This window comes from Ipomoea nil, unplaced genomic scaffold (assembly GCF_001879475.1).
Source record: "Ipomoea nil cultivar Tokyo-kokei standard unplaced genomic scaffold, Asagao_1.1 scaffold2845, whole genome shotgun sequence".
Lineage (NCBI taxonomy): Eukaryota > Viridiplantae > Streptophyta > Magnoliopsida > Solanales > Convolvulaceae > Ipomoea > Ipomoea nil.
Genome location: NW_017619273.1, coordinates 3,386,861 through 3,410,693, shown reverse-complemented (window position 1 = coordinate 3,410,693; position 23,833 = coordinate 3,386,861). Strand labels below are relative to the sequence as shown.

The 23,833-nt window shown below is 31.7% G+C and overlaps 2 protein-coding genes across 2 annotated transcripts; one reads left to right on the top strand and one right to left on the bottom strand.

The window, feature by feature from the left end:
* Nucleotides 1-13,655: 13,655 nt before the first annotated feature.
* LOC109159843 (LRR receptor-like serine/threonine-protein kinase GSO1) lies at nt 13,656-16,619 on the top strand. Its single transcript, XM_019307954.1, has one exon. It carries the CDS (start codon nt 13,656-13,658, stop codon nt 16,617-16,619), a length of 2,964 nt encoding a protein of 987 aa, XP_019163499.1.
* A 950-nt stretch (nt 16,620-17,569) lies between these two features.
* On the bottom strand, nt 17,570-21,007 carry LOC109159700 (probable plastid-lipid-associated protein 12, chloroplastic). The gene is made up of 11 exons (XM_019307795.1): nt 20,580-21,007; nt 20,402-20,455; nt 19,830-19,904; nt 19,562-19,681; nt 19,219-19,410; nt 19,005-19,088; nt 18,802-18,894; nt 18,402-18,455; nt 18,141-18,220; nt 17,932-18,039; nt 17,570-17,845 (listed from the first exon to the last, which is right to left on the bottom strand). Exons 1-11 carry the CDS (start codon nt 20,853-20,855, stop codon nt 17,758-17,760), a joined length of 1,224 nt encoding a protein of 407 aa, XP_019163340.1. The 5' UTR covers nt 20,856-21,007; the 3' UTR covers nt 17,570-17,757.
* Nucleotides 21,008-23,833: the final 2,826 nt, after the last annotated feature.

Sequence of the window (23,833 nt, the reverse complement as noted above, 5' to 3'; positions counted from 1 at the left end):
TCCTTTAGTTCGCAAATTTGCACGAGAAACCATTTCACACACTTTTGGAATGTGCTCTGATCTTAGTGCACTTTTATTGCTACTAACTTTTGGGTTCAAAAACTCAAAAAGTGTGACTGAATTGGTAAAGTATAATTTTTGTAGTAAAATATCATGATGCACTTGTTAATTGCATCATATGTACATCTGTTGTGTTTGCATGACAACATATTGGAATGGACTTTTGCCATATTTTTCACTCCAATAAAATTTCATAAACAATTTTTTAGTGACGGAGAGATGCTCGTTTTTACCATTTATTTTGTTGACCTGTGTTACGTACTGACATTTAGTACGCAACGGAAGAAACCTTTCGAGCAGGTTTCTGGCTCCAATCCGTATTCGAGTTACGGTAACTCCAAAAGAAAAATAATATAACAGAAGAAAATGATGAAGAACTCTTCAATATAATTCACTTTTGCATCCTTTAACATTACATAGAGTACCCTATATATACTATCTCACTTCCTAAAATAATGTAATTATAATAATGGAATAACTAATTATTCCCCTAATTACCAATTACACATAAATGCTAATTATTTTCCTAATTACATATATAAGGTAATATACATTATTATTCCTACAAGATCAATGCCCATCAATGGCGTATCACTCCTTGCCTCTTCGAAAATCACCTTGTCCTCAAGGTGGAAGTATAAGTGGTTCGTCTCTTGAGTTCTACCCAACACAAATATTCAACCCAAATTTTTGGTTGAAAAATGTTAGGAAGATTGTACATCAGGTACAAGACTCGACCGAACCAATACCATTGCAATATAGAGACAAATGAGAATTCCTCCTTGTGTAACCCGGTAACAAAATTCATTTTCTCTTGCAGTGTGTTCTCTTGGATATAAACTGGGTTTTTCATGAGGTAGATTTCTTTTGTAGGAGAAACTAGTGGTACATAAATCTTTTTTGGCGCACTTTCATCCTCCTTATTAGAACTCAAACTTGTACAATTCTTCATAATCGGCATTGGTTCTTCAACTGCCAATGGGATATTAGGAGGGGGTGGTGGTGGCTTGTCTAATATGTGTAAATTTTTCTCCTTGAGATCATGAACACTTTTATTATCAACCACATTCATTGACACCTCAAATTGTAGTTGATCTTTTGGCATTGTTTCCTTGAGGATATCTACATGCTTTCTCGGATCATCTAGTTGACTTTGATCTTTTTCCAATTTATGAAGATTGTTGTGAGACGAATAATTGCTAGTGACATGGTTAATCTCCTCAATTGATACAATCAAACTTTGCAATGTTTGATTAATGGTTTGGAGTTGGAGATTCAAATTATTGGTGTGGATAATTTGATTATGGACGAAAACTGAGAGATTTGTTACTAACCGATTTGTCATTACGGTATGTAAAAAATCAATAAGTTGATTTGAAGAATTGTGATGAAAAAAAAAATAATGATAAAGAAAAAATACGAAAAAGGAAAAATTTTGTGGTATTTTTTTTTTTTTTTTTGATTTGTTTTGAGAACTTTTTTTTTTTTTAATATTCTAAGGAATGCTGCCAAAAAGTGGGGAAAAAAAAAAACAAAAACAAAAATAAAAATAAAAATGAAAAGATAGAGAATACTCTCACTAATAGACTCAATGAAAGCACCAATGTTACATACTGACATTTAGTACGCAACGGAAGAAACCTTTCGAGCAGGTTTCTGGCTCCAATCCGTATTTGAGTTACGGTAACTCCAAAAGAAAAACAATATAACAGAAGAAAATGATGAAGAACTCTTCAATATAATTCACTTTTGCATCCTTTAACATTACATAGAGTACCCTATATATACTATCTCACTTCCTAAAATAATGTAATTATAATAATGGAATAACTAATTATTCCCCTAATTACCAATTACACATAAATGCTAATTATTTTCCTAATCTATATATCTATATCTATATCTATATATCTATATATCTATATATATCTATATATATCTATATAAAAGTAAAATCCTCCTAACAAATTTTCCCCCCAAAACTTTAGTAGTAAAACTTATTTGGTAAGTAAATGTCAAATGAAAATTAAATAAAATCTCTTAATTGGTAATATTATATATGGTATTATATTCTATAATATAATATAATTGATAATATTATTATTATTGACCCGACAAATTATGTTGTGGAAATATGTCCACCTTGCAAGGTAGACATAGTTCAAAAATAGTTCATAATTATGAATATAATAATCAAAATATAGTTCAAAAATATGAACATATAGTTCTATAATTATGAAAATAGTGTTGTGAACATAATTATGAACACATAGTTATCTAATTATGAATATAGAGATTCAATAATTGTGAATATGAAATTCAAAAATTATGAATATATATTTTTATAATTATGAACATATAATTCAATAATTATGAACATAGAGTTCTGCAATTATGAATATAGAGTTCAATAATCTTGAATATGAAGTTCAAAGATTATGAATATATAACTTTATAATAATGAACTTATAGTTTAGTATTTATGAACATAGAACTGCAAGGTGGACACGGTTCCACAATCTATTAAAACTCAACGTGTCAAATGGCTCTTATAAAAAATAAAAAAAATAAAAAAAACTTATCTTAATGGATTCTTATTTTTTTTTTATTTTTTTAATTTATTAGGGTGTTTGGGAAAGATTAACCAAAAATGTATATGAGTTGTTTTAGTTTTTAGCAGTTTCGAGCAAATTGCTAAGTTATTAAATAATATTTTTGGTGTTTTGATAAATATAAAATGTTAAATAGACGAATTTCTTAAAATTCTAACGAATTTGCCAAAAAATCAAATAACAATAACAACAACAATAATAATAATCCAAACAAAAATATATACAAAATAAAATTAAAAATAAAAATAAAAAAGAAAAAAAATAGACAAAGGGGAGTCACGGGCTCCCTTTGTAAATGATTTTGAGATCATTTTTATCCCACATTGAATGATTGAAAAGAGAGAGCTCCTCTATATAACAGGAGCAATGATCCCCTTACAAACATAATTTCTTGCCCATCAATGTGGGCAAGTATTGAGATGTCAAAAGCTTCATATTTAAGAAGCCTCAACTTTGTCTTCTTATTTTAGTTTGTATGTATTTGTTATTAATGGGGGTTGTGAAAGATTAACACAAAATGTATGTGTTGTATTAGTTTTTAGTCATTTGGAGCCAAATTACTGAGTTACTATATAATTGTTTGGGGTTTTTTTATTAAAGTTAAAATGTTAAAATGACGAATTTGTTAAAATTTTGACGAATTTATCAATAATCAAATTAAAAAATAATAATAATAATAATAATATAATAATAGTAATCCAAACAAAATGATATACAAAATAAAACTAAAACTAAAATAAATATGAAGAAAACAAAAGGATGTCATGGACTCCCCTTTGTAAATGATGTTGGATCATTTGATCCCACATTGGTAATGTCTAGAGAAGGAGCTCTTGAGCTCCTCTATATAAGAAGAGCAATGCTCCTTTTACAAACATAATTGCTTGCCCATCAATGTGGGCAAGTATTGAGAAGTCCAAAGATTTTTTTTTAGTACTATTGACCCGATAAATTATGCTGTCGAATTGTGTCCACCTTGCAATGTAGACACGATTCTAAAATTGTTCATAATTATGAATATATTGTTCAACAATTATGAACATATAGTTCTATAATTATGAACATAGTGTTGTGAGCATAATTATGAACATATAGTTATGTAATTATGAATATAGAGATTCAAAACTTATTTGGTAAGTAAATGTCAAATGGAAATTAAATAAAATCTATTAATTGGTAATATTATATATGGTATTATATTTTATAATATAATATAATTGATAATATTATTGTTCAAGTATAATAAAAATATTATTGTTCAAGTATAAAATAAAATTATAATAATAATAATAATAATAATAATAATAATAATAATAATAATAATAATAATAATAATAATAATCCAAACAAAACTATATACAAAATAAAATTAAAATTAAAAATAAAATAAGAAGAAGACAAAGGTGGCTCCCCTTAGTAAATGATGTGGGATCATTTTGATCCCATTGAAAATGTTTGAAAAGAGGAGCTCTTGATCTCCTCTATATAGCCATACAATTGCTTGCAAAGGCTTTTTATAGTACTACTACTATATTGACCCGACAATTATGCTGTGGAAATGTGTCCACCTTGCAAGGTAGACATGGTTCAAAAATAGTTCATAATTATGAATATAATAATAATCAATATATAGTTCAAAAATTATGAACATAGTGTTGTGAACATAATTATAAACACATAGTTATCTAATTATGAATATAGAGATTCAATAATTGTGAATATGAAGTTCAAAAATTATGAATATATATCTGTATAATTATGAACATATAATTCAATAACTATGAACATAGAGTTCTGCAATTATAAATATAGAGTTCAATAATTATGAATATGAAGTTCAAAGATTATGAATATATAGCTTTATAATAATGAACTTATTGTTCAATATTTATGAACATAGAACTGCAAGGTGGGCACGGTTCCACAACCTATTAAAACCAACGTGTCAAATGGCTCTTATTTAAAAAAACTTATCTTAATGGATTCTTAATTTTTATTTTAATTTTTTTATTTATTAGGGGATTTGAGAAAGATTAACCAAAAATGTATATGAGTTGTTTTAGTTTTTAGCAGTTTCAAGCAAATTTATTAAGTTATTAAATAATATTTTTTGTTGTTTTGATAAAATATAAAATGTTAAATAGACAAATTTCTTAAAATTTTGACGAATTTGTCAAATAATCAAATTACAATAACAACAACAACAACAACAACAACAATAATAATAATCCAAACAAAACTATATACAAAATACAATTAAAATTAAAAACAAAAAAAAAAACGAAAAGGAAAAAAGACAAGGGGAGTCACGGGCTGCATTTGTAAATGATTTTGAGATCATTTTTATCCCACATTGAAAATGTTTGAAAGGAGAGAGCTCATCTATATAACAGGAGCAATGATCCCCTTACAAACATAATTTCTTGCCCATCAATGTGGGCAAGTATTGAGATGTCAAAAGCTTCTTATTTAAGAAGCCTCAACTATGTCTTCTTATTTTAGTTTTTATTTATTTATTTATTATTAATGGGGGCTGTGAAAGATTAACACAAAATGTATGTGTTGTATTAGTTTTTAGCCATTTGAAGCAAATTACTGAATTACTATATAATTTTTTGGGGATTTTGATTAAAGTTAAAATGTTAAAATGATGAATTTGTTAAAATTTTGGCGAATTTATCAATAATCAAATAAATAAATAACAATAATAATAATAATAATAATAATAATAATAATAATAATAATAATAATAATAATAACAATAGTAATCCAAACAAAACGATATACAAAATAAAATTAAAATTAAAACTAAAATAAATAAGAAGAAGATAAAAGGGTGCCAAGGACTCACCTTTGTAAATGATGTTGGATCATTTGATCCCACATTGAAAATGTTTAGAAAATGAGCTCTTGAGCTCCTCTATATAAGAGGAGCAATGCTCCTTTTACAAACATAATTGCTTGCTCATCAATATGGGCAACTATTGAGAAGTCTAAAGATTTTTTTTTTTTTAGTACTATTGACCCGATAAATTATGTTGTGGAATTGTGTCAACCTTGCAAGGTAGACACGATTCCAAAATTGTTCATAATTATGAATATATATAGTTCAACAATTATAAACATATAGTTCTATAATTATGAACATAGTGTTGTGAGCATAATTATGAACATATAGTTATGTAATTATGAATATAGAGATTCAAAACTTATTTGGTAAGTAAATGTCAAATGGAAATTAAATAAAATCTATTAATTGGTAATATTATATATGGTATTATATTCTATAATATAATATAATTGATAATATTATTGTTCAAGTATAATAAAAATATTATTGTTCAAGTATAAAATAAAATTAAAATAATAACAATAATAACAATAACAACAACAATAATAATAAAATAATAATAATAATAATAATAATAATAATAACAATAACAATAATAGTAGTAATAGTAATAATTCAAACAAAACTATATACAAAATAAAATTAAAATAAAAAAAATAAAAAAATAAAAAAAAATAAAAAAAAATAAAAAAAGACAAAGGTGGCTCACCTTTGTAAATGATGTGGATCATTTTGATCCCACATTGAAAATGTTTGGAAAGTGGAGCTCTTGATCTCCTCTATATAACGATACAATTGCTTGGCCATCAATGTGGGCAAGTATTGAGAAGTCCAAAGGCTTTTTATAGTACTATTGACCCGACAAATTATGCTGTGGAACTGTGTCCACCTTGCAAGGTAGACATGGTTCAAAAATAGTTCATAATTATGAATATAATAATCAATAATCAATATATAGTTCAAAAATTATGAACATATAGTTCTATAATTATGAACATAGTGTTGTGAACATAATTATAAACACATAGTTATCTAATTATGAACATAGAGATTCAATAATTGGGAATATGAAGTTCAAAAATTATGAATATATATCTTTATAATTATGAACATATAATTCAATAACTATGAACATAGAGTTCTGTAATTATAAATATAGAGTTCAATAATTATGAATATGAAAGTTCAAAGATTATGAATATATAGCTTTATGATAATGAACTTATAGTTCAGTATTTATGAACATAGAACTGCAAGGTGGACATGGTTCCACAACCTATTAAAACCCAACATGTCAAATGTCTCTTATTTAAAAAAACTTATCTTAATTGATTCTTAATTTTTTTTTATTAGGGGGTTTGAGAAAAATTAACCAAAAATGTATATGAGTTGTTTTAGTTTTTAAATGGTCAGATCATTGCATTTTAATTAAAAATGGAATGGAAAATAAAAATTGGAGGGAAATATTTCAATAATAATATTATACATTATCAATAGTAAATGCATATTTTAAAAAATAGTAAAAGTAAATTAAAAATAGAACGGAAATATTTCAATAATAATATCTACATCATCAATTAAAAATGAAACGAAAATTATGTAAAAATATCACTGCATTTGATATTCTAATTGACTAATTGACTGAAAATATAAAAGGATAACTAATTGAGATTCTACCATTATATATTTTCACCCAAGTAACCTGTCCTGTTGGATTGAAGGTGTTAGCTCTAGATGAAGATAAACAAGATTGTGTTGCCACTACCAATGTCGTCTAGAAAGATGTTTCAATAATGTGTAAATATAATTGGTGATATTAAGTTTTTTTTTTAAATGAAAAATTGTTATATATCTAGACAAAAAAAAAAAAAAAAAAAAAAAAAAAAAAATCTTCCATACAAATGAATAAGGATAGCCATTCATTTCGAGCTATTAGAGTACGAGCACATTTGCCTAATTTATGAAAACACTAAACAATGATAAATAAAATCTTTAAAGTTATAGCACCGCATGCGTACATCTAGACATTAGCTATTAATTTGAGCAATTATTTGCACAAATTCAAGAAATGATATCATCAAAATATATAAACGATCTAAACCATATCTTTAATTGCACTATATAATATTTGATGTTCTAATTTAAATAATTATATATAAATTCATATATTATTAACAAATTCATTCCTTGCATCGCACGGGTGCAAATACTAGTTACATATATAAGGTAATATACATTATTATTCCTACAAGATCAATGCCCATCAATGGCGTATCAACCTGTTACGTAGTCTTTACGATTTTGATTTCAAAAGATTTTTGTTCAATTTATTAGCATAGTATGTGGGGATGACATGATGACAATAGCTTGAAAATAAATTTTGCCTTATTTTTCACTCTATACCATGGCCAATAATTTTGTGAGTTATACTTCTTTTAAAATATGAATATGTAACATATTATATACCCATTCGAAAGCAGCTGTGCCGCAGCCTGCTGCCTTCGGGGTTGCGGCACAACGGCGGTCGTGCCGCTTCGATGCTGGACTCCGCTTGCCTTCTAACAAAGCTTCGGTAGGCGCGGTTTTATTTGATGCTAATGGGAAATATGTTGCGGCCCTCAATGCGTTGTTACCGCCCTGTTTTTCACCTTTTATGCTCGAGGCTTGGGCTTGCAAAGAGGTTCTATCCTGATTAAGAGATCGTGGGGAGCTTTCAATTGAGTTGCTCACAGATTGCTCGAGTCTACAACATTGCTTATCTTCCCCTGCGGAGTCAGTTCGATCCTACGTCGGTTTTGCCATCGACAGTTGCAGAACTTCTATTTCATTTTTTGATCATTGCATAGTCAGATTTATTCCTAGATCGTCTAATTTGATTGCTCATACTTTAGCTTTTTTAGCTTTTTCTCAGTCTGCTTCTATGTACTGGGGGTTTAACCCTCCTGACGCTATTACAGCTTTTCTCTAATATATGCCTTAACGGACTATTTTAAAAAAAATATACCCATTCGAAAAAACATTTGATATGCAATTGTAATGTTTGGAAAGCATGCAAGGCATTTCTTTTAGAAATTTCAATGTACACTAATTGTCTTAAAAATTATTGAAAAGAGTTTAAATGCAATTAAAACCAATTCATGTACACGAACCAAAAGCTAGTAATTTGATAAGAAACTAGACCGGGAAATAAGCACTCAATAGTTACTTAGAGCATCCTTATCAGTTGAGGTTATTTCTTGGTTATTTGTGAGTCCCAGCATCCATCCACCTCATCCTCCACCATCTCATTCAATACAAAAAACCTTCTCCACATCAGTTTTGAGTTATTTCTCAGTTTTTTATGCACCCGCCATTTAACCCACAATATTTTAATTATTTCTCTTATCTACTGGGCCCACAAATATACCATACTTTGCAGGAGAAATATTTTTGAAATAACTCCTCCCCACATCAACTATTAACTTTAGGTGGAGAGAATTCATGTAGAAATAACTCCTAAATAACTACTAGTGTGGATGCTCTTAAACTATTAAAAAAAAATACCTTGCACCTATAATGCGAAGCGTTATGCTGTGGGATCGTGCTCACCTTGCAAGGTGGGCATGGGTTAGATTCATAATTTATATACCGTAGATTCATAATTTTTAAACTGTAGATTCATAATTTCTATACCGTAGATTCATAATATAGTTATGTGATTTGTGAATACAGAGTTCAACAATTGGGAATATGAACACCGAAAATTATGAACATATAGCTCTATAATTATGAACATATATTTATAAAATTATGAACATATAGCTCTATCACATGTTCACAAACCTAATACTGTAGATTCATAATTTCTATACTGTAGATTCATAATTTCTGTACTATAAATTCATAATATCCGTACTACGAAGACGAAATAATGCGATTCCGAAGAGAGAAACGCCGTTAACGATAAGTGAAAAATAATTTTTTTTAAATTAGAACGGCATCGTTTTCGTTGAAAACGACGTCGTTGTGAAACTGTGCCTACCTTGCAAGGTGTGCATGATTCTACAGCATAATTATTTGCCCTATAATGCAAGTCTTTTGTACACCCCTTGACGGGGTAACATTTATTCCGACAGCTAATTACATTGGAGTGTGTGGTCCGGCACGTTTTGTTTAGTTTACTAATTTGTTCTTTTTTTTTTTTTTTTTTCTGATCAAACTAAAAAAATTTTAAAAAAATAAATTCAAATTGACCATTGAAGTATACACAAAAATGTAATTAAAACAATGAACTTAAAAACAAGTGCAATCGACCCCCTCAACAAGTTAAAAGTGTATAAATAAAAATGACACATAATTAGTTATAATAATTAGATGGTGACATGGAAAATCTATTATTTGCTCCAATTGCACGCTTTTAACTTGTTGAAGGGGTTAATTACATTGTTTTAAAGTTCAGTGGCCTAATTGTATTTTTTATTTTTTATTTTTTTGTATAATTCAGTGGTTAATTTAAATATTTTTTTCAGAAAATAATATTATGTTCTTGCTGCATGTATTTCTTACACCTAATAAAAACTTTATACTCTCTCCATTCCATTTTGTTGATATGGTTTGATTAATGAGGCTTGATTGGAGTTATTTTTTATTTAATTTTTCATAATATTAAATTTAGTATTAGTATATAAAATTTATATATTTAGAAACTACACAAAAAGTACATACTATTAAAAACAATTTTTTTTAAAAAAAAATAATTAAAATTAGTAAAGGAAATAATCAATGGAGAAGCTAGAAACAGTTTGTTTGACCAATAAATAGTAAATAGGCTGGGCCGGATTTTGGGCTGGGCAAGTTGGGCTATAGCACAGGCAATTGTTATGCCATGGAACCGTGTTCACCATTCATGGTGAACACGGTTCCAACGGTGTTAGTACATCGTTATCTTTTTTTTTTTCTTAATTAATTGTGTGACTTTTCTTCTTCATTTTCACATTTCGCGGTTTCACTTTAATTTGAGGTGAGCAATGATTTCGGACATTCATAAATTATGAATTCATGCCTGCACATTCACTTTGGAACCATGCCTACACATTCCCGTCCGAAATCACGTACATTCATAAATTATGAATCCATGCCTGCACATTCACTTTGGAACCATGCCTACACATTCACTTTGGAACCATGAGATTATGAATTTTCTGTTATAAGATTATGAATTTTCAGTTATGAGATTATGAATTTTCTGTTATGAGATTATGAATTTTCTGTTATGAAATTATGAATTTTCTGTTATGAGATTATGAATCTACATTACATTCATAATCTCATTCTCATAACAGAAAATTCATAATCACATAACAGAAAATTCATAATTTAATAAATATTTTACTTTTATGCGATTATGAATTTTCTATTATGAGATTATGAATTTTCATTACATTCATAATCTCATAACAGAAAATTCATAATTTGATCAAACGGCGCCGTTAACTCCACATCCACGATTTTTTTTTTTTTTTTTTTTTTTTTTTTTGCGTAAAAACGACGTCGTTTGGACTTGTGTTCACCATTCACGGTGAACACGTTTCCAGGGCATAATTTGCATAGCACAGGGCTCCAAATTTTAGAGGACCCAATATTTAAAGGCTCCATGGAAAAATGGTAGGAACATGTGCTTATTGTATTTCAACTTGGAGATTGGAGATTAGAGGCAATTTATATCCTACACCATGGCGCGCTTTGCACTATTCGCCTAGATGCAAAACGACGTTGTTTTAATTTATTTATTTATTTATTTTTGAAATTTTCCGCCCCAGTGAATGGCAGTAGTTTTTTCTTTAAAAAAAACCCGTTGTTCAAGAATGTACATAATGTTATACTAGAATACACATAATTGTATACATGAATGTACATAATTATATAACAAAATATACATACTCTTTTTAAAAGATAATACACATAATCTAACATAATACATAATAAACATAAACTTTTAACATAATACACATCAACTATTAACATAATACACACAAATTTTCTGATTCAGATGTACATAATTGTATAAAAAGAATGTACATAATTGTATAAAAAATGTACATAACTGTATGAACCAATACACATAACTGTATGAACCAATACACATAACTGTATGAACAAATACACATAACTGTGTGAACAAATACACATAATCCCAGCAACTTCCTACCGCGCCTCCCAAAACGACCCCAAAACGACGTCGTTTTGGGAGGCGCGCGGCGCACAGTGCTATGTGCGTCGTGGTGTAGGGTATAACGATTGGAGATTAGAGGTTCAAAACTTGTGTGTTGTTGACATCTCCCTTTTTTAATCCTTTTGCATTGCGAACACACTATTATTATTATTATTATTATTATTATTATTATTATTATTATTATTGTTGTTGTTGTTGTTGTTGTTGTTGTTGTTGTTATTGTTGTTGTTGTTGTTGTTGTTATAATTGTAATTTATTCCATAATATGTTTTTGTTTTTTTTTTGTGCATAACAACATTTTACCACCTTCTTATTATTATTATTATTATTATTATTATTATTATTATTATTATTATTATTATTATTATTATTATTAAAAATACAGTATTAGTTTTAAAGATTGTGATCTTGGTATGGCCTCGTTTATTTACCAGAACGGGATCACAAAAATCTAAACCCGACCCTGTAAATAGGACAAGGCAAAATTGGACAGAGGATATCAGGGCCGGTTCTGAGCATGTCTAACTTGTGCGGCCGCACAGGGCCTCCAATTTTTGGGGGCCCCAAATTTAAAAAAAAAAAAATAAAATTATATGTATATATATAGTATACATGATTTTAGGCTAAGTGTATGGAGATTAGGCCCATTTGTAATAGGTGAAATTAAGTTCAATTGACAATTACTTTAAAACAAAACAAAAAAAAAAGAGTATATACATACATACATATATATATATATATATATATATATATATATATATATATATATTCTAATCATTTGATTCCCTTCCCTACTTTTGGCAATTCCCAATTCAAAATCTCAAATAACAATTAGCATCTTCGATCGGGACCTTCTGCTAATTAGCATTTACTATTATTTTTTTTTTTTTAAATTCAGTTATATTCCCAAATCTTAATGAACAGTGTGGTGATATTAATGAAAATGAATTGTATATTGATTAATGAACAGTGTGGTGATATTAATGAAAATGAATTGTATATTGAGCTAAAATTGTTTAGAGAGATTATATCGAAAGAAAAGATATGGGCAGTGAGTATATTGAATTAATTGAAACAGATGAGTTGTTTTCCAAATGCTACTATTGCATATCGAATATTATTGACTATATATCCCAATTACTGTTGCCTCTACAGATAGGAGTTTTTCAAAGTTGAAATTATTGAAATCTTACTTACGATCAAGTATGTTGCAAGAGAGACTCAATGGAATAGGTTTAATCTCCATTGAAAATGAGCTTTTGGAAGAAGTTGATATCAAAAGTTTGGTAGATGATTTTGCGTCTAAATGTGCACGGCACATGTCACTTTTTAAATGAAATTTTAGATGTATTTCTATACAATATTTATATTTTGATACAACTTTTTAAACAACGTAACTATTATTTATATATAGAAATTTCTTGAAAATAGAACTCCAAATTAAGATATTGCACAGGGTCCCGATTTTTATTGAAACAGTCCAAAGAGGAAGTAATAAATAGGTTTTTCATGTTTATATAATTTGAGCCCTGACAGTTGCAGTATAAGATTTACCCTCCATCATCGTGTAGGCAACGTTTATAGGATCTGAATTTCTTGACTTCAACTTTAGCCTTCTGTTTTGGGTTGATTGGAATGTCTTGTACGTTCATGCATGATGCAACTTTCGTAATAATATCATAATTTGTCAAAGTCATGCAATGGGTAATGTACGTACCCATCACTGGAGTGTCATTTCATCATCTCCATATATATATCTTTAAAAAGGCATCTTTCTTGGTATCTTAGACACACCCACACAGAAACAAATTTTAAAAACACATCCAATCCAATTATGAAAAACTTTGGTTGTTGGAATTATTATGCAGCGGCACAACTCATCTTTGTTGTAGCTGTGCTGCCTTGTTTCCTTGCATGGGAGATGAAACCACCATCAATAAGGCAGGCTGAAGCTCTTCTCAACTTGTCAACTGTTGTTTCTTCATCAGCCTCACAATCCAATCTAACAAACTCTTGTAATAATCGGATAGGATTCGTTTGCAATGATGGTGGAAGTGTTTCTGAGATCAATCTTCCTAATTCTGGCCTCAGTGGCACTCTTGATTATCAGTTCAATTTTACTGCTTTTCCGAGCCTCACTCGTTTCAACATCAGTGGAAACCTCTTCTCGGGATCAATCCCTCCTAACGTTGGCGATCTGTCCAACTTGGTTTTCTTGGACTTGAGCAGCAATAGGTTTGATGGGATTATACCGCCACAGATTGGGAACTTGAGGGAACTTCAATACCTCTCCCTTTACAACAACAACTTTGCTGGTGTTATTCCTCATCAGATTGGAAATCTTCAAAAGGTATGGTTTTTGGACCTTGGACTTAATAACTTTGAGGTTCCTGACTGGTCTAAACTTAAAACTTTTCCTGTGCTGAGGCATCTTAGTTTGCATTCCAATGGGTTTAGATCAGGGTTCCCTAGTTTCATACTAGGTTGTCGGAACCTCACTTTTCTCGACTTGTCCCAAAACCATTTCAATGGATCACCCCTGGAGTCATTGGTTACCAATTTGGAGAAGCTTGAGCATCTTCGTCTTTCTTCCAATCAATTTTCAGGGCTTTTACCATCTAACATTGGCAGGTTGTCAAACCTCAAAAGTCTCGAATTGTGGCGCAATTCTTTTCAAGGAGAAATCCCGTCTTCTATAGGCCAACTCAAAAGTCTTCAGGTCTTAGATATGGTTGGGAACAGACTAAATTCAAGTATTCCTTCTGAGCTTGGTCGTTGCACTAACCTCACTAACTTGGTTTTAGCTCTTAATTCACTCTCTGGAGTATTGCCTTCATCCCTCTCATCTTTGACCAAGTTGACTAAGTTGCACTTGTCATATAATTTTCTTTCGAGTAATATTTCGTCCAATTTTATCTCCAATTGGACCAAGCTAACGTCTTTGGTACTTCAGAACAATTCTTTTGGTGGGAGTATTCCATCTGAAATTGGTTTGCTCACAAATCTTGAATACCTTAACTTGTACCAAAATAAGTTTTCAGGCCCCATTCCACCTCAGATAGGGAACTTGCAAAATTTGATTTTCTTGGATATATCTGAAAATAGTCTTTCAGGTCCAATACCTCAAACAATTGGAAACCTCACAAACCTAAAAACTCTAATTATTTCCACCAATAATCTCACGGGAATGCTTCCGCCACAGATGGGAAACATGCAAAAGTTGATTCAGTTAGATGTATCTGAAAATAGTCTTTTAGGTCCAATACCTCAGACAATTGGAAATCTCACGAGTCTCAATTCTCTAAGATTGTCCACCAATAACCTCACCGGAATGCTTCCGTCTCAGATAGGAAACTTGCAGAATTTGGTTGATCTGCACTTGTCAAAAAATAACCTTTATGGTCCAATACCTCAAACAATTGGAAACCTCACAAGACTCAATTATCTACAACTTTCCACCAATACTCTCACTGGAATGCTTCCGCCCCAAATAGGTTCCTTGCAGAATTTGATGTATATACACTTGTCAGAGAATAATCTTTATGGTCCAATACCTCAAACAATTGGAAACCTCACTCAACTAGAAGTCCTACTACTTTCCACAAACAATCTCACTGGAACACTCTTTGCTGAGAGTATGAATCTAAGATCAATGCTTGTTCCTTCAACCTTTTGCAATTTAAGTTCTTTGCAAGTTTTGGTTTTGGCTTACAATTCATTAACTGGGTCAATACCTCAATGTTTGGGGAACATCAACAAATACCTCTGTGTGTTGGATTTGCACAGTAATCAATTTCATGGGATGATCCCTACAAGTTTTGAGGTTGGTAATTTCTTGAATAGACTTAATTTGCGTGATAACCAGTTAGAGGGAACAATTCCTGAATCCTTAATCAATTGTCAAGAGTTGGAGGTTCTTGATCTTGGACACAATAACTTGGGTGGTACGTTTCCAATGTCGTTAGGAGCTCTTCCAAATTTGAAGGTTCTTAGCTTGAGGTTTAACAAGTTGAACGGTTTCATAACAAGTACAAGGATGGGAGAGTACTTGTTTCCTCAACTTTGTGTCTTGGACCTATCTTACAATGAATTCACTGGGGATTTGCCTGCATGGTCTTTCAAGAATTTTAAAGCCATGACAAAAGTTGTTGAAGATAAAATACCACAACAACAAATGTACTTAAAGCAAAGATATTACTTCCAAGATTCGTTAGTGGTAGGAATGAAGGGGCAAGAGCGTGAAGTTGTTAAAATACTAATCGCGCTTACTGTTATTGATCTCTCATGCAACAAATTTAAAGGCTATATTCCATATAGCATTGGAGATCTTCTTGCTCTACGAGAATTAAATCTATCACATAATATGTTCACTGGACACATCCCAGCGTCTCTTGGAAATTTATCCATGCTTGAATCCTTAGACCTTTCTTCAAATCAAATTGGTGGAGTAATCCCTGGACAATTGACAAGTATTGCATTTCTTGAAGTGTTGAATCTCTCACATAATAAACTTGTGGGATGCATACCTCAAGGCTCACAATTCAATACATTTGAAGCAAATTCATTCCAAGGAAATGATGGATTGAAAGGAAAACCTTTGTCACAAGGTTGTGAGAATGACATGAAACCGCCTACACCAAAGGAGCTCCACCAAGAAGATGATTCAAGTTTTTTGAGCGGATGCACCATAAAAGTTGTGGCAATGGGGTACGGTTGTGGTATTATTTTTGGATTATTCATGGGAAGTCTCATGCTCGTAACTGGAAAGCCAGAATTCATTGCAAGGTTTGTTGAAGAAGAAACATACAAACTAGCAATGAAGGTCAAAAGAAGAAGATCAAAGGCAAGAAGAAGAAGATCAAAGGCAAGAAGAAGAAGAAACTAGCTTTGCATGTCAATGGTAAGTAATCTTATTACACCAAAGCAATTTACAACTATATATGGTATGTTTTTGTTTGGTAATGCATAAGTATAGATTCATGAAAGAATATCCTCTGAGCTGCGTTTACTAAATTTTGTAGCTGGCTTCTCTCGCGATGACAAATTCTAGCTCGAGACAGAGAGAGTTGTTAAAGAAGTGTTTTGGTTTGTTGCCGACTCAGAAGTCACCTCCCAAGTACTGTGTAATTTAAGAAATAATCTCTAGCTAGCTAGGTGTTGTCACATGTTAATTTGAGTTGTATGGTTTTGGTATGATACCAAATGTTTCTATTCAGGCATGATGAACAATGTCTATATGTTAATGTCTTACAGCTTTTTTTCTAAATAAAATGAATTTGTAATGGCTATGTTTTAAAAAAAAAAAATGTTTGTTACTTTCTATATAACCTAAACAATTTGCTCAATAAGGTCTTTAATTAAGCTGAATAATACAAGTGATGATATATGTAGATATGGTTATACACTTATACCTGGGTAGCATGCATTGAGTCTCAAAGAAAATTTCCTTTGCTTTCTCCCAAAAGAAAAAAAAAAAAAAAGGAAAATTATACTATATTTCTTCTAGATAAGAAGTAGTATTTTACTTATTTATTTATTTTGATGAGAACGGTATGAATTGTATTGAATGAATAATTACAAAGATACAGATAATATGAATATATATAATGAGGGAATCACAGAAGACTAGGATAAATCACAGGGAAATCGACTAGGATAGAGAGTCATAACAATTAGAGCTAGGGATATATATAGAGGATATGGATCCAATGAGATCACCTAATTAGGCGAGATTATGAGATCCCATCTCATCCATTGAAAGTCAAATAACAATTAAATAAGGATAGATTTAAAAGACAAGGATTAAAGATCAATTAAGTTGTAACACAAGAATGGTGGGATTGAATTTTACTCTGCAATTAAGTTGAACCTTATTCATTGTGTAGTTTTTGAGCATCAAAGTATGTTTCTCATTGAAATTCTAGCTTGTAAAATGGGTAATAAGAATGACTATTACATGCACTTGTGTTCTTAATGTAAACAACTATCATAAATAGGATTCTTAGCTTGCTGGAGTTGCCTTATCATTTCTGGTTTGATCCATCAACGCGCACGTGAACGAACACAATTTTGTTGTATCCACGCGAAATTCTGATCTTCTCATCAACATATCTGAAGCATAAACACGAGGAGATGAGTAAATTGGTTGTTGTTTAAGTGAGGAAACATAAAAATTGACACCCCTAAACTATTCTTACAGTAACTCCAAGACGAAGTTGCTTCTCAGTTCGGTAGGAAGTCCATAAGGCCCAGCTATGATGGCTCCATCATCCATTGCGAGATCGTATGTGTTGCCACCCGATTTACTGTATTTTAATCCATGTTAGATCAATCGAATTTGGTTTATCATCCAAAAAGAGTGTGTGTGAAGCCGAACGAACAATGCAGCATTTGCTGGAAAACTTACGAGTATGTGCCAGTCATGGAGAATTTGCAGCCAAGGAATAAGTTCACGACAAACTTGAGTTGGCCGTTTGGTTTGACAATCTAACGGAGAACGACCAATAGCCGTTCATTGATAGATATCATGACCAACAAAAGAAGAAATTCATGATTATCCTCAAGAAAAGAGTAATAAATTGATTTCAAATGAGATGGGATGATATATATATATATATATATATATATATATATATATATATATATATATATATATATACATATATACCTGCATTCCCATTAGACCATTTGAAGCATTCTCTATCCAACTATCAGTTTCAACCTGAAATAGGGAAAGCAACTGAATAAAGCTCTGATGAATAATCACTACTGGAAATTATGAAATTTCCGACCACCTGAAAATAATCTTAAATCAAGTTGAAAGCAAAAAGTGGTCGGAAATAGCAACAAAGGTTTTTCCGGATACCAAAAGTGGTCGGAACAAGGCTTTCGACTTGATTTAAGATCACTTGTGGTTGGAAATTCCATAATTTCCAGTAGTGAAATGTGGTTTCATTTCAACATTCATAATTTGCATAATGGAAGAAAATATGCAAATGTTATGTAGACACAAAACTTGGAATAAAGAGGATATGGATTGGAAACTTCACAGTTTACTTAAGTGCTACCTGGGAGCTCCATATCATTTGCCATTCTCCTTCAATAAGCTCCAGTTCACTGTTTCCATCCTTTTGATTGGATGAGATGAACTCATCGATTGCCTGGTAATTCAAAAAAAAAAAAAAAAAAAAAAAGTGGGAAGACTGGAACTCAGGCTTGATATAAATAGTTAAACCTAAAACTAACAATGAAAGACAAAAAATAACTTCACCTCGGCTACCCTTTTGCCTTTGGATATGACAGACAGAAATCTTTGCCTTGGGTCTGTTTCTTTTTGGAGAACAAATGTGGTTCCCTGCACTATAACAGTCCTTTATACTTAGCACAATTGTTAATATCAAAGGACGAAGTCGAGGCTTAACAGAGTTTCGTGATTTCTTCTAAGGATAATAAAAGGAATATGGCAACGTATAACTTGTGCTTACTTTATTCCCTCTTGAAATGCGAAGGTTTCCAGTTTGTGACAAATATGTCGTGTCTAGCCAGCCCTTAGCTTCATCCCCAAGAAGTCTGAAAGGTACTGGATATGGAACCTTGAAGGGCAGAAACTTGAAAGAGAAAGCAGCTTTATCAAACTGGAAAAGAATCCTTTCTCCATCTTTTACTGCTGCCGCCGCCTAAAAATAATAAATAAAATTCACTTGTAATGACCCTAGTGTATAACAAAGTGAAGAACACTGCTCAGAGATTCTTGTTGTCCCTAAAAGTCATCTTAGTATTCACTTACTCACCAATATGCAGTGATTTCCAATGAAAAATGAATCATACCTCAACTTTCAGTTCCCCTATTACATCAGAGAATCTCACAATGTTGGACACGCGGGGATCATCTGTTTGAAGAAACACCTCTTGGAATACACTGAACGAGTCTACACCAACAAATGTCCTCTGTAACCACATAGAAACAACGCTTTAGTATGTATTTAGGATAATCACATCCCACTACCCGAAATCAACTACTCGATCTTATCCCCTTCTTTTCTCCTTTAACTGTTAATTTTCTTGCATAGGGCGAAATATTATTTGAAAATCTAACCTGTATTGGCGACGCTGTTCCCGGCCTAGTCGTGAACATTAACTGCCATCTGCCCTCAATCAAGCTTGAGCTTGTCTGCAGATTATGACACAAATGCTTTTCGTTTTGTTCTCATATTAGACAAACTAAATTATTCAATGCCATAACATTACAACTAACTAGTTGCTATATATGCCTATATTTCCCAAGCTCTATTCAATTGAATAAACTAACAATATGAACAAATACAATCAAACACCAGTTTAAGATGCAGAAAATAAAGAATAAGAGTAAATATCAATTTTGGTCCCAGGACTATTAGCATAGTGACAGTTTTGGTCCACAAGTTTCATGACCGACAAATGTTCAGTAGACAAAAATAACGGCGATGAACCTTGTTGGAAAAAATAGCATAAAATAGCAAGAAATGACATTTTAAGTAGCTATTTTGTGGTACAAATATTAGTGGGCACTTTCGATTTGGGTCGAGTCAAAGTGGATTCGGGTCTTCACTGTTTTTTCGTAATTTTGGTATTTACTCTGAAGAACAAACATTAACATATAAATAAGAAGAGAGTAAAGAAGATTCTTACTGGATTACTAATGCCTTCCAAACCTTCCAGAATCCTCACAGCTTTTTCAACCTCCTGCACATTTGCTCTCAAACTTAATTCTCAGAAATTGAATTGGAAACACATACATTAATAGTGCCTTTAAACGAGCTTCATAAACATTGAATTGAGTTCAAATGTGATGAGCATGAGCATCTACCTGAAGCTGCTGCGGAGAAGCGGAGCGGCCGCGGCCCTGGATGCCAATGAGAGCTTCGATCAGTGAATTCTCTTCTTTGGTGAACGGAGAAGAAGAAGACAACGAGGAAGGAGCCTCGGGTTGCTGCTGATCGACGAGAGAGCACCTTAGGGATTTCCGATTAGGGTTGTTTTGGGCCACAACTCGCCTCCACGGCCCAGGTTTACTCGGGCTGAGTGTCGGGCCTGTCTTGAACCAAAAGGAAAAGCCTGTGTTTGCAATTTCAACTGCCGCCATTGCAGATCTGAAGAGACCACCGGCGGGGAATAGTGGCGGCGGCGGTGACGGTGAAGGGTGGTGGGAGAGGCAGAGTGTGTGTCTAGGAATGAACCGTTAACGACAACCTCAACGAACTTGTCAGAATTATCTTTTTTTTTTTTTCTTAAATTTAAATAAATTATTCAGTTTTGCTTACGCTTAGATTTTCTTGGCATACGTGGGAGACTCGGGAGATTACACGTCAAATGTTATGGGACCTATAAATATCTTTGAGGTGCGAGTTTTAGGAAAATACTATTTGTACTCTTAATTTTTACTCACTCTCACACATCTTAATTTTGGAGATCGAGAGATCGTAAGTCAATTCACCAATTTGAGAACTCATCAACTAGCTAAGTCTTTTGCATTTGTAAATTGAATTCTTTATACTCTTCTTGTTGATTCGCTGAATTTTTTTTCTGAAGTTAATGGTGAATTGGACAGTTTTTTTCATGGGATGCCCTCCAGATGTAGGAGCATGAATACTCCGAACCGGATTACCTAATCTTGACTGTTCTTTAATGCTTTTGTTTGGTTGCTTGCATCTTAATTTTGCGAACTACTATATTCTGACAGCTCCTGAACTAGTTCAGTAAGTGTTCGTTCAAGAAACGTTGACCACTTAACTAAGTTTGTTACTTAACAATTTAATTAACACTTAGGGGATGTTTGGTTCATGGAAAATATTTTTCAAAGGAAAACATTTTCCTTAAAGTGAAAGAAAATGTTGTTTTCTAGTGTTTGGTTCATGGAATTCATTTTCCATTGGAAATTCCTCAAATTTGAGGAAAACAAAATCCTTGGTTGGACCAAGGATTTTGTTTTCCATGGAAGATGGGAAGTAAAAGTGAATAGATTACCTATTTTACCCTTGCTTTCTTTTTTAATTATAGTATTACTCTTATTAATTTGTAGGGGCATATAGGTCTTTATACTCATTATTCCTTACAATTCCAAATCTAACCAAACAATAGAATTAGTATTCCCACTAATTCTTTTTTCACCAACCAAACAATGAAATTCATCTTCATAGTAATTGTTTTTCTATGGAATTCCAATTCCACTTCCCTTAAAATATTTTCCACGAACCAAACGAGCCCTTAGATCATTCTTAAGTAGTCAGACTCTTGACAATTGGCCACGAATTTCAAAGTTAATGATGTACTTGAGAATCACGTAATTCAAAATTCCTACAGAGGTATTCTTAATATTCTTCAACCAAACTTTGAGTAGTGTTGACGTATTATTGTCATCATCCAACCACTCAGTTATGCCATCCCCTAACTCTCGGAAATAATGTTATGCAAAATAATGCATATATACATTATATCTTTCAAGTCGTCCTTAAACCAAAAACATGATGGGCCTTTAATCATTACCCAACTAGATTGAAGAACTCTTAATGCCCAATCCACATATTTTCTTGTTCAATCTTGCCTTTCTTTAAACTTCTTTCTCTCCAAGTCCTCTGGATTCTTAAAGCTCTTCACAAAGCACAATCATTATGGGTAAATTCTGTTAGTGAAGTAGTACCCTACCTGTTATACCATGTGTTGTTAACAGTAAAGCTAACCTTAGATGCAGTTCCCTGTAAGATGTCATAATAAAAGTGACTCATTAAACACGTTTAGTCATTATGAGATCTTGCAACCCAAAACATGTGTGCCAAATCCTTAAGTTTTGCGATGCAACCACTTCAAGCATAATAGTTGACACTTTATGATCACCTCGTGTAAATTGGTCCTTCTAAGTTACTAGGCAATTTTGCCACTCTCGAGGCATACAATCAAGACTCCCCAAAATTTTAGGGAATATGTGCCTGTGAATCAAATCAAATCTCAAAATGAGCATTTTGACTCGTGTACGCGGGCACGAATGTCGTCTGAAAATTTGGCTGGCTTTGTGGGCTAAGTTATGCTTTCCGTATCATTTTTTCAATGACGCGAGTCGTTGTGCCGATTCAGCCAATCAGAATCGTTAGCAAGTCGTCGTTAATGGTTAGCTGGTACAGAGGTTTTTTTTACTGCTTTAATATCAGTTTTAGTGCCATGTTAAATGCTATTAATCCTATAACTCCTATATAAGTTGTAGTAGAGCATGTGAATTTTACAACACAAAAAAAAAAAAAAATCCTAGGCTTTTCCTTCTCGAAACCTTGCTCTTCTTCGTTCTTGCCATATGAGTTCTGTCAACGCTCTTGTTCGTCGGGTTCTAAGCTAGAGTGCTCCTAACTTAGAACCATAGTACGTTTTATCCTGGGAAATCTAAGCCGCAACGCTTCTAGCACATTTGGGAGGCGGCAAATAATATTTTAAGGAGAGAGTGCTTCGCTCGACTCGTACTAACCACTTTCCAGTATATCCATCTGTCCTTGTGTTTGAAAGCTCGTCTTCTATCCTTCGTTTCAAGTAAGTGGGATTATGTTTTAAACAATAAATTCATGTTATATATATATATATATATATATATATATATATATATATATATATATATATATATATATATATATATATATATATATATGATTATTTTCAAACACAAACCCCCCTTAAAATACAAACTGTGTGCATGTAAGTATGTTAATGTGTGTACGAGCTTTAATGGATGGTTGTAATTTTTCCTCCTACGCGCTGTATGCATGTAAATATGTTAATGTATGCACGAGCTAATCCCAGAAATTGTTAGCAGCGCGCCCTGTGTGCACGTAAGTATGTTAATGTGTGCACGAGCTCAAGTTTGTATTTTAAAAGGGTTTGTATTTTAAGAGGGTTTGTATTTGAATGCAACCCTATATATATATATATATATATATATATATATATATATATATATATATATATATATATATATATATATATATATATATATATAAAGGGAAGGGATCAGGTGCATTTGTGGCTTCCCGTGCGGATGTGCGGTGGATTAATGTGCGTGAGGTTTATACTTAATGTGCGTGA

What these genes read in the sequence shown, in the direction of transcription:
- LOC109159843 (XM_019307954.1), top strand. Translation starts at nt 13,656, where the DNA reads ATGAAACCACCATCAATAAGGCAGGCTGAAGCTCTTCTCAACTTGTCA.
- LOC109159700 (XM_019307795.1), bottom strand. Translation starts at nt 20,855, where the DNA reads ATGGCGGCAGTTGAAATTGCAAACACAGGCTTTTCCTTTTGGTTCAAG. An exon ending in GAACAGCGTCGCCAATACAG is followed by an intron (nt 19,682 to 19,829) that starts GTTAGATTTTCA and finishes ATGTGGTTACAG; the next exon opens with AGGACATTTGTTGGTGTAGA. An exon ending in AACTTCGTCTTGGAGTTACT is followed by an intron (nt 17,846 to 17,931) that starts GTAAGAATAGTT and finishes TTTATGCTTCAG; the next exon opens with ATATGTTGATGAGAAGATCA.